This window comes from Ambystoma mexicanum, chromosome 2p, assembly GCF_040938575.1.
Source record: "Ambystoma mexicanum isolate Mex_15411 chromosome 2p, UKY_AmexF1_1, whole genome shotgun sequence".
NCBI classification, from domain to species: domain Eukaryota; kingdom Metazoa; phylum Chordata; class Amphibia; order Caudata; family Ambystomatidae; genus Ambystoma; species Ambystoma mexicanum.
The window spans coordinates 824,558,758-824,575,461 of NC_090923.1; the positions used below are offsets into that span (position 1 = coordinate 824,558,758).

The 16,704-nt window shown below is 47.0% G+C and overlaps 1 protein-coding gene across 1 annotated transcript in view; it reads right to left on the reverse strand.

Annotated features, from left to right (window-relative positions):
* C2PH19orf33 (chromosome 2p C19orf33 homolog) overlaps nt 1-16,374 on the reverse strand; it is a 37,450-nt gene extending 21,076 nt beyond the window's left edge. The window contains exon 1 of the mRNA XM_069644529.1: nt 15,968-16,374. Within this exon, the coding sequence (XP_069500630.1) occupies nt 15,968-15,989 (22 nt within the window). The 5' untranslated portion in view covers nt 15,990-16,374. The remainder of the gene's footprint in view (nt 1-15,967) is intronic.
* Nucleotides 16,375-16,704: the final 330 nt, after the last annotated feature.

A 16,704-nucleotide genomic window follows, 5' to 3' on the forward strand; every position in this document is an offset into this window, starting at 1 on the left:
GATTTCTTTTCTGCCACTAGAATAAGAGCGTCTGGATGCTTTACACTCAACGTAGGGGAGGTGGGGGGTTTTCTGATGTATATAGTTCTGCTGACTTTGCTATATTTATTTCGTGCTGCTAGATTATGTACATATTATCTTGTTCTTGTATAATTCTTGGAAAATAAATTAAAAAAAATAAAACCTAGGTTAATATTCCATTGGCCATTGCCAGTCCTTCCTTCTTCCCAAAGCTATTCACAGTGGATGAGTTATCCTAACAGCATGTGATGGGGCAGCATTACGTACCTCGAATTGATGTTTGCAAGCGGTTTAGATAAACTAGTTCTGCTATCATATTTTCACCTCTTTCGGGCCCATCTATTAATGCATACCAAGTTTCTGAGATGCTTCCACAGCTGCAGGTCTTCTCCTAACAAACCCGGTCAAACAGATGTAGCTGTGTTTCTTATTTTACCTGAACGACTGTACCACGTCCGGGCATGTGCTGGTTTATACTTTCTTGGCATTCCTCGACTGGTGCCTGGAGGTGTGGTAGTGTAGCAGTACTGTCCCACAGCCCAGCTGCAAACTATAACAGTCTTGCGCAGGTTTCCTCAACTTTTGGCTGAAGAAATGTTTTGGACTACAAATCCCATGATCCCCCACCATTGACTATAATGGCTAGATCTTTTTGCGAGTTGAAGTCCAAAATAGCTGGAGAGTCAAAGGTAACAGAGTACCTACCATAAAGGAGACTCTCTCTATGCGCATGGTCCAATTTACGTTCGAAATTATAACAAAAATTGCTTTCTTGACAAACCTATATGTATATGGAGTATTTTTGACAAATGCCTTTTCAGATATGTTAGTTGTACTGGCAGTTTTGCTTGGATGTACAAAGTCGCTTCATTTGCTTAAGAGCCAGAGCGGTAGCCAGGATTGTCTAACAAGAGGGATCTGAAGCTAATGTAGTTGTACCCACCGCAGTGACATTAACATCTGTGAACGGCCGCACAGCAATGCATAAAACCTGCCTTTTACCTTCAAGCTTACATCTGAGTTTGATATGTTGACTCTTCACACAGGCAAGGTAGACACATATCTATATGTAGTTATCCCATTAATTAACTCTTATTCACAAGGAAAATAGAAGCCTAGAACCTGACATGCTGCAAGGTTTTCACAGCAAGCAAGATGGAGGTTTGGTATCGATGCAGAATCGGCAGGCGTGAGTCCTTCGTCTCTCTCTGTTTGGATCTGACTGGTCTCTAAGAGTTAACCTTTTGGGGTTCGTCTATCTCTGAGGACACAGACTTTAAACACACATTGGCAAAGCCAGTAGATGTGGACTTCTTACAAGTGAGTGGGGGAACATGGTTGCTGGCGGAGAGATGAGTGGGCAAGTATGGTTCTGTGGGTGGATTGATGAGTGCTTGAATACGCTTGACTGTGTGGGTTTTATTTATTTACACAGTGTTTATTAGTTGCCATTGCTCCTACTAGTCACGTAACCATGTGTTCTTTATTTCTTTTCCATTAGCTTAAGATGAATATTTTGGTTCACCACTTATGCGTACCTGTGGTGGACTTTGTACACCTGGCCAGTCACACCACTATTTGTGTTTTTATGCATGCGTCTGCTTAATAACATTGCTTTGCCTCAGCCATGCTATATGGATTGTTTGTTTGCTTCTGTGTTTTTAATGTTGTTTAGTGTGTACGAGCATGTGTGTGTGTGCGCGCGAGAGAGACTCTGCGTATTTAATGGGTGCACACTTGTATTAGTGAGTCTGTGAGTTTGTGTGTGAGAATGCGACTGGTTGAGGTTGTGACTATGAGCTGTGTGGGTGCAGCTGAGTTTTGTATGTGTGTGCAAGTGGGTTGCATGCAATTCCTTTGCTCTGGGAGATGGACAGCACAGATAAAATAATTGGTCTTTAGTGATCACGTTGATATATATTGTGGGTGCAGCATTAAGGTGATGCACTGTGGGAATGTGGACATATACTGTGGGTACACCTGTATGAAAGGTACATAATGCAGAGAGAGAACTACACGTGATATAATATATTGCCATCCATATTTTACTCCTAACACACCTCCATCTCCAAGGCGCCAAGCAAATATGGCCCTTGAAAGTGCCTCTTGCCCATATCCCTCTTTCCCACTCCCCTTTTGTGTCCCCCCATTCATCTACAGCTGACCAGCCCTGGGTCCTGACTTCCCTGTCATTTGTTTCGCCACCCCCCAGTTCTTCCTCCCTTTTTGCATTAGTGTCATCTGGGTGAGCCTTAATACTTCAAGGCCAACGCAAGCACATCTTGAGTCCACCATACTTCCATGCAGCAACTCGATCCAGTGCCTTTTCGGCAATCCACTGGGACCCGCCTTTCATCATAATGCTCGACCTTCCAGACCATGGCTTAACAGCCACTTTTCTGATCAGCGCTATGTCCGATCCACTTGACTAATCATGCGCTCATACTTTCCAAGTCCATGCCCCCTTCACCACATTCCCATTGTGTCTTGCCATCTTTCTGTTCAGTACGTACGTTTTCCTATTCTGCCTTTACCTTTTTCCGCTACAGTAGCTCATAGGCGTAGACAGAGTAGGGCCTGAGTGGGCAAGGCCCACCCAAAATCTGTAAATGCCCAGTCAGCAGCACTGTGTGGGCATTTACAGATGTTAATGTCACTGTGGTGGACCCACCTACATTAGCTTCAGGCCCCACTTGTTAGATAATTCTGGCTACGCCTGTGGGATGTCATTTGGGGGTCGCCAGAGGGCGCAACAGCGACCTCTGGCAAATTCCCTTGCGACCTCTGTAAATCTTTTTGCGACCTCTGATTAAGGCCTTGCTGCATAATTCTTTTAAAAATAATCAGAGGTCGCAAAAAGATTAGAGGTCATGGAGCTTGCCTTGCAAAGTTTCTGTGCGTGTGAATCAACCTGCCAGTGCCTTCGACCTCTAAAAATATTGAGGCAAGTCATTGGAAGGCTGATTCGCGCGCACGTCAACTTGCAAGGCAAGCTCCATGATGCCTGCCTCTGGGCAGGCGCGGCTCCACTAGGTATGGAGGCTGGCACTCGAGGTCATGGTTGCCTGGTAACCATGAACTTTGACCGACTTCGCCTCTGCTATGTTTTCTGCATATTCTGTAAGCAGGGCACCCGCACCAGGGACACAGAGCATTGTCTGGCTTTTGATGACTGCAGCTGGCAGCAGAGCTTGAAGGCTGGTCTGCGCTGCTGAGTGCCACCGTCCTCAGGCTATGTGTGGTGATTAGCAACATAAATAATATTTATTTTTAAAAAGCAATGTATTCCTATACTTACAATTTACCCAGTATGCATTACCTTGAACTTCTTTTTAGCAACACATTTTCCAATAATAGACACTTGTCACAAACTCTTTACATGCCCTGATTCCTTGCCACAGCTTCTCTAAGTAATAGTGCAGTGGATGTGCTGATTTTAGATTCCTCTATTCTCAAAGTGACCTGGATATTTCCGGGGTGCTGGGCTGCAGTGTAAGTGATATGCTGGCAACCCTGCTTGCATACATTGGTTTCAGTAGAGACTCTCAGCACCCACGTGTTACTGGGAATGCATTTCACAGTTATGGGCCCTTTGTCAACAAAAAAAAGATTATCTTCCTGCTTGAAGGATAAAAAGGGAAATGAAAAAATAAGAAGGCGTGGCAGGGCCAGTAATGACCCTTTTGTGCATTACAAAACCCCCCGACCCTGTTTCAAACAGAGGGAGGAGAATGCGTTTCATTTCTGTACCTTTCAAAGTACATCCCATTTATGAATTTGGGATGTGCATTGAAATGCACAAACATGCCCCCTTCCACCCACTGCTGTGTGCATTTGCGCGATGTAAGTGGATTTGGGGGGCATCAGAATGTGCAGATCTCTGAGGCCATCTGATAATAGAAAGAACGCGTTTATGGTCCAAAAGAAGAGCCTATCCAGTAGCTCATCTCTTCCTTTTGCACCAGACAATCTGCGAGAATGCGGCCCCTTGAGTTTTGGGGGTTTCCCTGTTACAGCAGGGCAGGGTTTCTCAAGTCTGCAGGTCTGCTTGCAGAAAGGGCGAGCAGCGCGGCGGCGAGCAACGGGGTTTCCTTCCCCCTCCGTCCGCACCGACTTTGAAATGCTGGCAGAGTAGCAGTTTGATGGCGAGATTTAACAAGAGGAGGGGTAATTCCTTCCTGATCCCGGCTTTCGCAGACAGCCTCCTGTCATGTACAGCTCGAGGGCTTATGCCTATCTGAGCTTTATTTGACAATTACCACTTGCCAGCATAATTAAATGATAATTTATAAATACTGAGAGCGCATCATAGGGAAGAGCAAATAGGCGCTTATCAGGGCACTGAATAAACGCGATCTGCTTGACTGTCTGCTCCCGTCACGGTTGTGAACTGTGTTCCCCCTTTCTTTTTTTGGGTTTGATAGCCACATAGTGTTTGGCATCACTCTACAAGTAGGACACTTGTGCTGTCTTTGTGTGTCACTCACGCGGGGGCGTGGTCAAATGACACCCCTTCATGGGATGTCACTCTTGGGGGCGTGACATTGTGACGTCACTCCCGTGACCCTTGGCATTTTGGTGAAATGAATTCCCTGCGCCTGTGCCGCTACTACTTTCCTCTACAGACCAAGGTCTGGTTCACCGCTGGTGGTGCACAATACGCAACCTCTGCAGACAAGCTTTGGCACCATAAGACCACTCCGGGTGTGACAGGTGGAGTACTACTGCTCTGTAACATAGCACAGGTTGTAGGCAAGATACTTTCTTGAAAAAAATCATCAGCAGCCTTCCTTCGACGCACATGAGGATTCCCGGCAATACTGTACAGCTATTTTTTTATATGTTTGGAAGTTTTATATAGTGCATCATTAAGGCATTTGCGGCTGAATGGCACATGATGGCAACAGCTGCACATGCATGGCTGCACCTTGCCATGCGCTGGTTGTGTCAGGCATATGATGGATGCATTGGAGGCTGCTCTTAACACATGACAGCCAAAACTTTTTGGATTTGCCAAGGTTTGTTTTCCTTTCAAATATGGATTTCAAACTCTCTGAGGGCCGTAGGGCCTAAAGTGGATATTGCACACAGGGGACTGGCTCTGTTTACACTTATGGGCAAAATGGACACCCACCATGCAATACTCATCATTTCTAAAACAGACTGGAAAACGAAGGTGTACAATCTGGCGTTAGAGGGTTTGCACATTATTTTTCACCTCCATTTCGGAAAAAGTGTAAATGCCTCCGGCATTTACCAAATCCGCCTGCTTGTAAACTTCAGGCGGATTAATCCATCGGTTTGACTCCAGCAATAAAATACAAGCTGGCATCAAACCATATGATGTTTTGAAGCGCAGCACAGAAGCATGATGGACATGGCTAGTAGGTTGTGTTCCGCTGCCCCACTTCTGATCAAAAAGAACCCCCCCCCCCTGATCGGACAAAAGGCGCAGAGACGCACGTTAATGTGGAAGACCTGCCTTTACACCTTGTTTCCCGATCCCGTGCTGTCAGAGAATCCCATTTCATTCCCCAAGTCCCGAAGAGTAGACTCTCCCTGTGCAAGAAGAATGTGTAGTTGGAGAAGTGCTACTTTTGAAAAGCAGTAATTTATTTTTTAAAGTGCATCAAAAAAGAATGTAAAATTATTACAGCCGTAATAATTTGTGAGAAATGTTCTTCGCGCTATATATTGTTGCTAGGGGTCTCCAAGCGCTCCTTGGCCGAGTTGCGTGCTGCCACTGCCTGCCTACTTCCAGCAACCGTGTGACCTGGTCTATAGCATCATGTGATCAGGTTAAGACGCCTGCGTGGGTCCGCCCACGCCTCCGATTATTGAAAGAAAGAAATAAAGATCAGGTTAAGAAGCCATGCACATCTATTCATGAAAAACATGCATATCTTGTCCCGTCCTTTTTGTTTCGCAGGCGTCGTCCTTGCCATTTCTGCTGCACGCTGCAGATTGACAGGCGCGAAAACAAGGAACCAGAAGGAAAACAAGGCGACTTTGCATCATGAAAATCACAAGGCCTTGTGTTTCATAAGCATTACTCAGCTCCTCGCATCATTTGACTCAAAATGAAATCACATGACTCTAAACTTTGCAAGTTACATAATTCGTACCGGACATCGCCATGGGGATATTCCAGGGGCCTCCGAACAGGACGACAGGACAGCACTGACACAACGGCATAGCTCTCAACACACACGCTTTTGGCGGGTGTCACCCGCCTTGTAAAGAGTGGACTCACCCGCCAAGCCTCCTGCAGCCCCATTCATTTCAATGGGCCTCTCACCCGCCAAAAACAAAATCGAGTGTTTTCACCCGCTTTTGCGACTCAAATGGTTGAGAGCTATGCAACGGTATTTCAAAATAAATGTTAATTGCAAGCGGCAGGCACCAACGTTTGCACGTGCATGATGTGTGGTTTGCTGGCACCAATTTTGGCAAGGTTTTTTTTTTTTTTGCTGACTTTTTTTCCGAAGGTGTTCAGCCAAAAAAAACGAATAAAAAAATATGCAGGGGTGGGGTTTACGGGGATTTAAGGGATAGGGGGTGTGGGGAATATATGCACTAGCTAATCGGGAAGAGGGGTCGGGGCGGGGGATTCCCCAAATAAGAACAATAAAAAAATGTCAATTAGTTTTTACAGCCAAAAACATTCCGCCAAAAACTCAGCAGAAAAAAAACCTGCCGTTTTAAGAACATAGAACCCACTTTGCAGCTCGCGTTGACTAGTGATTTCCTATGGAATCCGCCTGGTTCTGACCAGGCACAAAGCCAAGGTGGATTCAATAGGAATCCATTTCTTTCACGCCTGTATGACAATGTCATGAAGGCCTGAAACAAAATGCACTGGCACGTCTCCGTTCCGTGCCAGCCCTCTGCCTTGCCGCTGCATTCAAATGCGGTGGAGAGGTGAATCGAGGTATAAAAACATTACACCTGGCTTTTAGGCACTAAGTAACCACCCTGGCCCATTCAAAATGAGGTCAGGTGCGCCATAAGAGAGAGGCATAGAAGCTCCACGAGGTAGCCCATTTTATCATGCTCTGTGATAAGGTAAAAAAAGTTAGGCATCGCGAGCCATAGCCAATTTGGGATAATATGAATTACTGAGTAGAGAATTTACATCTAATCCTTTCACCGTGTCTGCCATATCCCATTTTCTTGCCAACAAACCCCTTGAACCATTGTATTCTATATTATGATGTACATTGTGGAGATTACAAATTTCAGAAGACCATTCTGGGCTCATCCCACCCCTGCTCAGGCGGTCAGAAATGTATGGTTGTTGATGAACCCCCACCCGGAGGGGAATATTTGATGTAATGCTACTAAGCTTGTATAGTGGTCTCCCAGCCCCTAGGCTTGTGTGTGGAGTGGCGTGCTGTGCCCCCACCAAGGATATCCAAACCTCTGCCTGCTGCGGTCGAGAACATGGGACTGCAGAAGATAAGAAGATGAGGAAGTGGGAAATAGACCCCAAAGAATACGCGTGAGAGAGGCGTGCAGCAGAGGATCACAGCCAAAACCACCACCAAACCACTCTAACTGGTACACAACTCATTAATGGCTTCAAGCTATAATTATAATGAATTGTTCTTTTATAATGCGCTTAATACCGGAGACCAGTTTCTAAGCGCGAGACCAGGATTCCTACCTGTGTTGCTATAAGGTCATGCCACAAAAGTTTTAAGACGGCCTCAGTGTCTGCCTGTGCAGAGCAGGGTCTTACGTTTGCTCGGCCGTGCCCTACATGGAACAGGTCTCTGCTACTTATTTTGAGGTCTAAAATAGTAGACAACCAACCACCTGCCCAAACCATTACGTTGGCCAAAATATGTCCTCCAACAGCACAGAGGTAAAAAGTGTGTTAAAGTCGGCCCTTTGCTATTGAATGTGGCCTCACACTATTTATTTAATTTAATGGATCTTTGTAAGGTGCCTATACAACAAATGGTGTTTCAAGGCCCCACAAGACAAACAAGGGTGGGGGATAGGGAGAAATATAACAATAACGGTCCTACTAGGCCTTGTGATATCTGGATTGTGCAAGTGTAGTAACAAGAAGTGTGAGGGAGAAGTGCGGGTGCCATGTGAAGTGCAAAGGAGGGAGGCGCAGGCAAAGGAGGAGCGAGAGCAAGTGCACCAGTGCACCACCATGCATCGTGTGGTCTTCAGCCTTAGTGCTGAAAATGCCCTTTGAGTGGGTTGTGAGCCAGCTTCTGCTTATCGTTGCAAGTTTAGGCACCTATAGGCAGCATACGCGGGCAGCCTCCTTGTGGAATACGGTGAGCGGCCACTGAATCCAAATCTAGGCAAACTGGTCGCAAAGGGGCGGTGGAATGGAAGCCTTGGGGCAAAGACATGCTTGGCATGTCCAGCAAGATAACATCTTGTACTCAATTAAAACCGGTATGTCCCTAACGCAGGTTTTCTAGCTGGCATACACAACGCCAAACTTAACTCTAAAAAAACAGCAAAGAAGGGAAGATCAAGTAAGGAAGGGAATATGTGTGCTAAAAAAGACACAAGACACGTGAGCTGGTGAGCAGTCAACATGATCATGGGTTGTTGGGCGTCTCCTCTCATATTCTCGGCTTTCACACCAGGCCGGAGGCCCGGCAGGTTCATCGGATCCTCTGTTCAAGTCATATTATTTTACCTGTTGTTTATACACAACGTCTACTTTTAGGTGAGACACAATAGGAATGCTGTTGTCGCCAGAAATGGGAGGAGTTTAGTGGCGACCATGCTGTGCGCAGTTGATGAGCGGAGGAGTCAACACAACGTTGAAGTAAACACAAAAGTCGGGCATCATACTTCCCTGTTGTGAGGTGCGTTGCTTAGTTGCAATTAAAGGACAGCTGGGTTTAGGAGTCCTTGGCCTCATGCTTCCACGGCGAGGATCAGTGGTTGACCTTCTGGTCACAGGCTCGAGTCTATTCATTTTCACTCACTGCCCTTCATGCATGCCACCAAGGTTAATCAAACGAGAATCATGAGTTGGGAAACAACAAATATCGCTCATCTATCTTTATTTAATTTTGGATATTTATTGCGCGCCAACCTATCCTCTGGAAGCAGCGAAGCTTTGTACCTCGGTAAGGGTTACTGGCACACATGCCAAGCAGAACAGGCCTTGCAACACAGTGTTTATTCACAGGAGACCATTCAGGGCAGCAGGGAAGGGTTCAAATGTTCAGTTAGTGGAGAAAATGTAGAACGCTGAAAGAGGGTCTGGGGTGGAACCGGAAGGAAGGGCACTGGGATGGGTGGGTGCGGAAGGGGCTGTCCTACAGGGAGTGAAGAAGGTGCTCCTTCAAAGAGGGTCTTCACTTCCTTTCTGATTTGCATGAAAAGACATTGCCGCTCAGGCAGGCATTCCATGACACCTGATTGATTGAGAGGGTGAAAGCGTGCACTGGGGGAGCAATGTCCACACTTGGTGCGGATCATTTCTTAGAGCTCCCCAACGTGTTTTGGTGACGAGCCCTGTATTACTTCAGAATTGTGGAATGGGTACGGGGCCCGTGTAGTCTTAGCTGTGCAGTCAGGTTCCAAACAGGTTTCACAAAATTATGTCAATTGTGCATTTTGTTGCTGAACTGGTTTGGTTGGGGTGAGGGGGCAGTCACAATTACATACAGGGGAAAGTCAAAAGGTCTCTAGTACGAGGCGGAACATGTTTAGGCCAACTGAGGGGCAGTGACTGATCTGGCAGCCATGTTTCTGGGTGGACATGGAATCCAGAGGTCGTTAGGCGAGGACAGAGGGAAATCCATTTGGTCAGAAGGAAATGGTTTTGTTTGTTTATTTATTTGTATAGCGCTCCTGACCCAGGGGTATATGGGTGCTTAAACATCAAGTTACAGGCAATGGTGAGGAACATTTGTACATTTGTGTAACATATGTATAGTTACAAGAAAGCAGATAGTACCAAGCAGACATAGTACAGGATACATTCGTACATTAGGCATACATGCATAATTGGTTATTTATTGAGTAACCAAGTGATGACCTTAGTTCTGAAAGGTTGGAAGGTGGGGGTGGATTTGATATCCAGTGGGATAGTGTTCCACAGTTGTGAGGCTAGAACTGGGAAGCTGGATCCACCGGCTCTTTTGAGGGAGTATTTAGGCACCGTCAGTTGTAGTGTATTGGAGGATCTGGTGGATCTGGTATTCTGTCTTAAGGTGAATTTATTGGTTAAATAGGGCGGGGCTAGGTGGTTGAGAGCTTTGAAAGTGAGGCAGATGGTTTTTAGGTCTATTTTTTGTTGGATGGAGAGCCATTTGAATGAAGTTCTTGTAGCCGAGATATGTTCTCTTCTAGGGATATTGAGGGCTGCACAGAGTGCATTGTTTTGTAGAACTTGCAGTTTATTGATTACCGTCTTGTTGGCACCTACATAAAGGCTGTTACAGTAATCCATTTTGGATTGTATAAGTGCTCTGGCTAAAATGAGGCAGTTGTTGGGGGAGATCAGAGGTCTGCAGGCCCTAATTAGTTTACCAGTGTAAGCGGTGGCTGAGGCGGTCATATTAATTTGGTTGGCGAGGTTGGTATTCATGTCTAAATAGAAACCAAGAGTTTTTACACTTTTAGCGATGGGAATAATGTTACCGTCAATGGTGAAGCTGGTGTAACTAGGGCTAAGATTCCCGATGGTGTTAGGTGAGCCGACAAGGAGCAGTTCGGTCTTGTCATCATCCAGGCAGAGGCCATGTGTGGCCATGCCTGAATGATGGAGAAGACTTCACTGATCCGGTTGGCGTCCGAGTTGTAATTGCCGGACAAGGTGAAGAGTATCTGGGTGTCATCTGTGTAGTTAGTGTAGGTGACACCAAGATGGTCCAGCTTGTCGAATAGGGGCATTGTAAATATATTATACAAAGTGGGTGAGACAAGAACCTTGTGGGACACCGCAAGTAATGGGAAAAGGGTCGGCCACTGCTAGTGGTGAGAAGACCCGCATGGTCCTGTTTTCAAGGAAGGATTGGATCCATGTGACCGCAGCGTCAGACAAGTGTGCTGCCGATGACAAGTGGTTGCACAAGATTTTGTGGTCAACCAGGTCAAAGGCAATGGAAAGGTCAAGGAGAAGAAGGATGGCAGCCCTACCTTTATCTTTGAGTTCGTCTATCTGGCTCTTGAGGTCAACAAGGGCCGTTTCCGTTCCATGTTGAGGACAAAAGCCAGATTGGCGAGTATCTAGTAGTTGGTTTGTCTCAAGGTACTCCTGAATTTGTAAATAGGCCACTCTGTCAAGAATTTTTAGTAGGAATGGGACAGTGGTGATGGGTCTATAATTCGTGGGTATATCTGGGTCAAGAGTTTGTTTTTTTAACAGTGGTAGGACCCAAGATTGTTTCAGATTACTTGGGACCGTGTTATTGGAGAGTGACAAATGTATTAATTTGGTAATGAAGGGGGAAAGATCCCTAGCTGCATCTTTTATGATCTGTGCGGGGCAACTATCCCCCTTACAGTTCGATGGTTACCTTTTTGAAGGTGAAGCCAGAGCTAGTGGCGGTGGGTGGAGGAAGGGTGGGTCTGGAGGTAGGACCATAAGTGAGTTGTTGTCGTTTGTTTTCAATTTTAGTTTGGAGCCCTGAGATTTTGTTAGCAAGGGCATTCTGGATCCCTGTGCACCATGGTTTGTCCTTTGTGCAGGTATCTGCAGGAGGAATGGGGTTTTCTAGTTCCTTTAGGATGTTAAAGAGCTCTTTTGTGCTAGAGCCTGCCTGAGTGATCCTGGAATTAAGAGATTCTTTCTTAGTGCATGTGATCTCATTTTTGTAGAGGGTGGAGATATTGGTAAGATTAGTTCTGTTATCTACTGAGGGCACTGATTTCCATAGTGCTTCAAGTTTACTTTTTTGTTGTCGGAGAGTTTTGAGCTCCGGGGTGTACCACATATTCAGGTGCGCTTTTGGTTTCCCTTTGCGCATTTTTAGTGGGGCAATGATGTCGATAGCTTTAGCCATGGAATCATTATAGGCGTTGACCAGCAGGTTTAAGTCAGTTGTAGCTGGTAGAGCGTTCAGTATAGGGTCACCAGGGGTATTGGTGATCAGCAGGTCTTTAGAAGTAGGACAGTGTTCATAGAAATGGGACAATGAGATGTGTGGGGCATCCACATGTTCCAGCCCATGCAGGTTGGGTGACTATAGGTGGGGGTTTATATTCTGGATCGCATTAGTTGCCATGCGAGGCTGGCTAGTATGATGAACCTGGGATGTGGCCTTGGTTGGAGTAGACCAAGAATAATTAAAGAAGCCTTTTTTACAATCCACAAACAGCATGAGTAGTAATGTGCTGTACGCCTGAGACGCAAACTTCTGTTCCAACACCTCAGCACAGAGGCCAGGAGTAATACTAATCCCTATATATGATTAGCCTGATCAGGTACATCCACTCCTGAAATGTCTCATGAAAAACAGATTGCGATCCAAGAAGCACTCATTGGGGCCCATCTCTTAGTATGTCTCTTCCACATCTGCTCCCCAAAACCAACAACACTGCGAGCTGGTGAAGACACATGGAACCCAGGGTCACAGCACTTGATAAGAATTGATGCACAACAGAGAGGGCTCTGCGGGAGTACCATGCAAATCAACCATGCAGACAAGTTGGCAAACAATGTTATGGAGATACTGTTCCTTCTTATATGTTATAAACTAAATATTAAATGGCCTGTTCCCGAGAGCGAGGTGCATTTAATTGCAAAAGGGCGCCTGCCGCACCTTCTCCCACCACGCCAGCTCAGGGGAGACTTTGAAAGATTCCCCCGAGCTGGTGTGACGGGGGGCTAATTGCGCCCTGGACAGTCGCCCGGTCGGCCCTACCTTAAGGCCGGCCCTGTTGGGATCACATGCTGGTTAAGGTAAGCGTGCCCAGTCTGAGATGTAGGCACTTTATCACGTCTTCCCAGCACTAGCTTTAGTTTTCACAAATATTTGTGTGATTGGTAAAATGGGCCATGTTTTAAGCAGCCATTTTGATGGCTCAGTTCATGTGTCGCCCTTACAGCCAGGACAGACACCCTGGCTCGGCCCAACCTAGGAATTCCCTGACTCCCCCACCTCCTCCTATAACGCTTCCGTTGGTTATCTTGTAGGCAGCAGATGTGGTGCAAAGTCCACGAGCTACACCTTTTTTTTATCAAGTACTTCAGCACCTATCAGGGCAATATTGGTGCAAAGGTTACTCAGGAGCCGCACCTTTAGCAACTCATTAATAATCCCGCTTTCAAAGGTTGCAAAAAGCAGCCCTTTTGGATATTAAGCGACTACCTCACAGAACCTAACTGGGAACATGAATGTCAAGAAGCAGGGTGGCATATTCATACGTGCCGTGGCAAAGGGGACCTGCCGGCATATGGGGGCTGCTCTGCATGTGGTGGTATTTACAGCGCCAAAGCAGGGCCAGCATTGCACCCGCAATCATCTTAAAAACATAGGCGGCTTCAGCAATGTGGGGCTACACGCAGGGATTCATGGGGGTCGCAGGAGAGGAGATTAAGGGGTTCTCAGTGAGTTATCCTATACTCACAGAACTGCACTCCGGGGGCAGTTCATTCCAGGGGGCCCATTAAGAGAAACGTTGCACAAGTGCACATTTCCACAGTATTCGCACTAGGGAAAAAATGCCTCTAGTTCAAAAAACATGCCTTTCAATTCATTTTTGCACCAGTGTAAAAACCTGCCCTGGTGCTAATACCGCCCCTTATCAGCTCGGGGACAAACATCGTCAGTAAAAGCGGTTAATGTCACTTTTTCTGGTTCGCTGGATTTTCTGAAATCGGTCCGGACAGACATACCACTTCTACTTGCTGTTCCCACTCCGTCTAGCACATGCATCTGCGTTGCAACCAGTATGTGTGTGTTTGCTGGTGGTAATGCAATGGATTCCTATGGGCGCGCTTGAAATCCACTAACATGTCTCCCACGGATGGAGTGCATGGAACGGACAGAACGGATGGAGTGCATAGAACGAAGGGAGCGCATGGAACGGATGGAGTGCACGGAATGGATGGAGTGCATGGAACGGATGGAGTGGATGTAACTGATCGAGTGGATGTAACTGATGAAGCGAATAAAACCCATGTAACAGTTCAAACGAATAAAAAGGATAGAACAGATGGGACACACTAAACAGATGATAAGGATGGAATGGATCAACAGATTGGATGGAGTAGTTTATGTAGATGAAGGATCGAATGATGGAATGGATGGAAAGACTAGTAAACTAAATGATGAACCAGACGAAATCTATGAACAGACGAAACTGAGTGAACGGACAGAGTGAATAAAACGGATAGAATAGATGATACAGATGAGCGCTCGATCTCAAGCGCCTTACTGAAAACCACCACATCACACTAACACGCTTACTCTCTCCTATACACCAGCACTCAATTAGAACGCAGCGATACTACGACACATTCGGTATAGCTGTTCTCATACTAACACCTTCCACATACTCCACATCATCCTAATTAAATACAGCTAGCTGAGCACACATCGCTAGCCTAAGCGTCTCCTCGGGCCTAACACAGCCAGAAACCAGTCTGGATATCAACCCACCAGAATGAACACATATTCCTGACCTCCAAACCACCAGACCTTCCGCTAAGAAGCAGCTATCATGCAAGTGCCACACTAGCTGCACACATATCCGGTGCACCCACGCACTTTATGACTCTCTCTCTCTCTACTGACTTGAACTACGGTTCCCCAGGGCATTCAACCTACAAGCGCCTTGAGATCATACCAATGATACATAAGGCGCTTTATAAATGCAAAGTAACATAACATAACATATGAATTGCAGGAGGCATTCTGACTTTTCCACAAAACATAATGGAAAAGGGAAGAGTAAACATAAGTATGCTTGTCTCCTAGTCTCCACTCTTGCAGTGCGTGGTGCAAAAGTTGAACATTGCACAGATGGGACTTCTTGCAAATGGAAGCGGCCCACCTGGAAACTCACGTTTGAAATGAACATGGCATCCTATTTTTTTTGGCAGTCGGGCAATACTTTCCCTGGTGTTTATACAGTGCACATTGCCCCTTTCACTGGTTACAAGTTTCTGCATTAGACGCCAGGAAGGCTGCCCTGAGTGCAGAGGTGAAGTGGAATTTGTCTGTTCCTGGCCTCCTCAGCATATCCCTCCTACTCCTAGCCCCCCAACCCCACCCTAACTGGTGGCAACCAAGGCAGCTGTCTGGCCTTTATGTGCCCTAGCATTAGCCCCATGTGTCTGTGGGGGACACCGCTCCCATTACAAGCCCGGCAATAGCTACATGCAATGATCATGGCCCTTCAAGAGCTAGGGCAACACGTCTCTCTAATCTGGCCAATCATGTTCCGGCAAATGTAACGATGCTACGGTCAGAAACAAGGTTTGTGTTCTAGGACTGGGACGTTGCAAGTAAGAGAATGGGTGCTAGGTATGCAGAGCTGGCAAACTGTAAAAGTTATAGCCCAGCAAACGCTGGCTCTCCAGATGTTTCATCGGACTCGAACTCCCATCAGCCCCAGGCAGCATAGTCAATGGTTAGAGATCACGGGCGACGTAGTCCAAACAACCAGAGAGACGTCACAAGTGTTACAGAGCCCTGCACTACACCCTAGGACTGACAGCAAACTTCGGAGGTCCACGCTAGCAAAAACATTTGACTGAAAATGAGAGCAAGATGAGGGCAAATCCCACCGAACGACTCCGTGGGGGGCAATGTAGCGAGACTCTTGGATCCTGTGCGGCCTTTAATTGCGTCCCCCCGCCTCTGTGCTCTGCACACGCACTGCCTCTCCGCTCCTTTCCGAAAGCAGAGGTACACTGTGCTGCGCAGCGTAATGTACGACACACGCACGCATGAAAAGAATGGGTTCCTGTCGCAGCGTTAAAGCTGCCTTTAAGCGGGCACCTTACCAGCTGCTAGATTGAAATCCATGCTGCTCCCGGGGCGGTTTACAGATGTGGCGGGCAGCTGGAACTTGCTGTCTCGGCCCCGCGGTTTTCGCTGCCTCCGGTGCTCAAGTCGGGTGCAGGGTGTTGGCTGGGCGGGGGCCTCGTCGTCTTCCTCATATAGGCTTGGCTGAGCCTCCGCTGGGCGGGCATCAATCTTTGACCCCCACCTCTCCGCTCTGTAGCAGGGACGGCCGAGTGGGCGGTGCCCCCTCTCCTGTCAGGTATGCAGCTGACGGGGCAGCGCCCTGGGCATCGGCTGCACCCTGCCCAGGTGTTCTCCGGGCGTGGCTCGCCCTGGACGGAGAGGGGAGTAGCCGCTGGAAATGCGTGCAAATAATACCCGCTATCAAGATCCCGGTGCTGTTTGTGGCTCACATGACAACCAGAGGCTCCATAGCGGCTGCACAACATCAGCTCGCACAGTATACTTCATGGTGACAGTGCAAATATCTAGACCTGGGGGAGCCAGGGAATTCATGGGTAGGGCCAAGCCAGCGCCCGTGTTTTTTTAAATATAAATATAAAATGTATTACTTTCAAAACAAATTACATCTTGCTCGTATTTTCTTCCTTTAATATCACAATAGCGGAGCTGCTCTTCTTGGCAGAGGTGGAAATCGAAACACATTTAAAGGAGGATCCCACAAGGGCTGGGGGTCTAGGCAGAGTTTGGAGGAGGGGGCAGAGTTCTGAGGGAA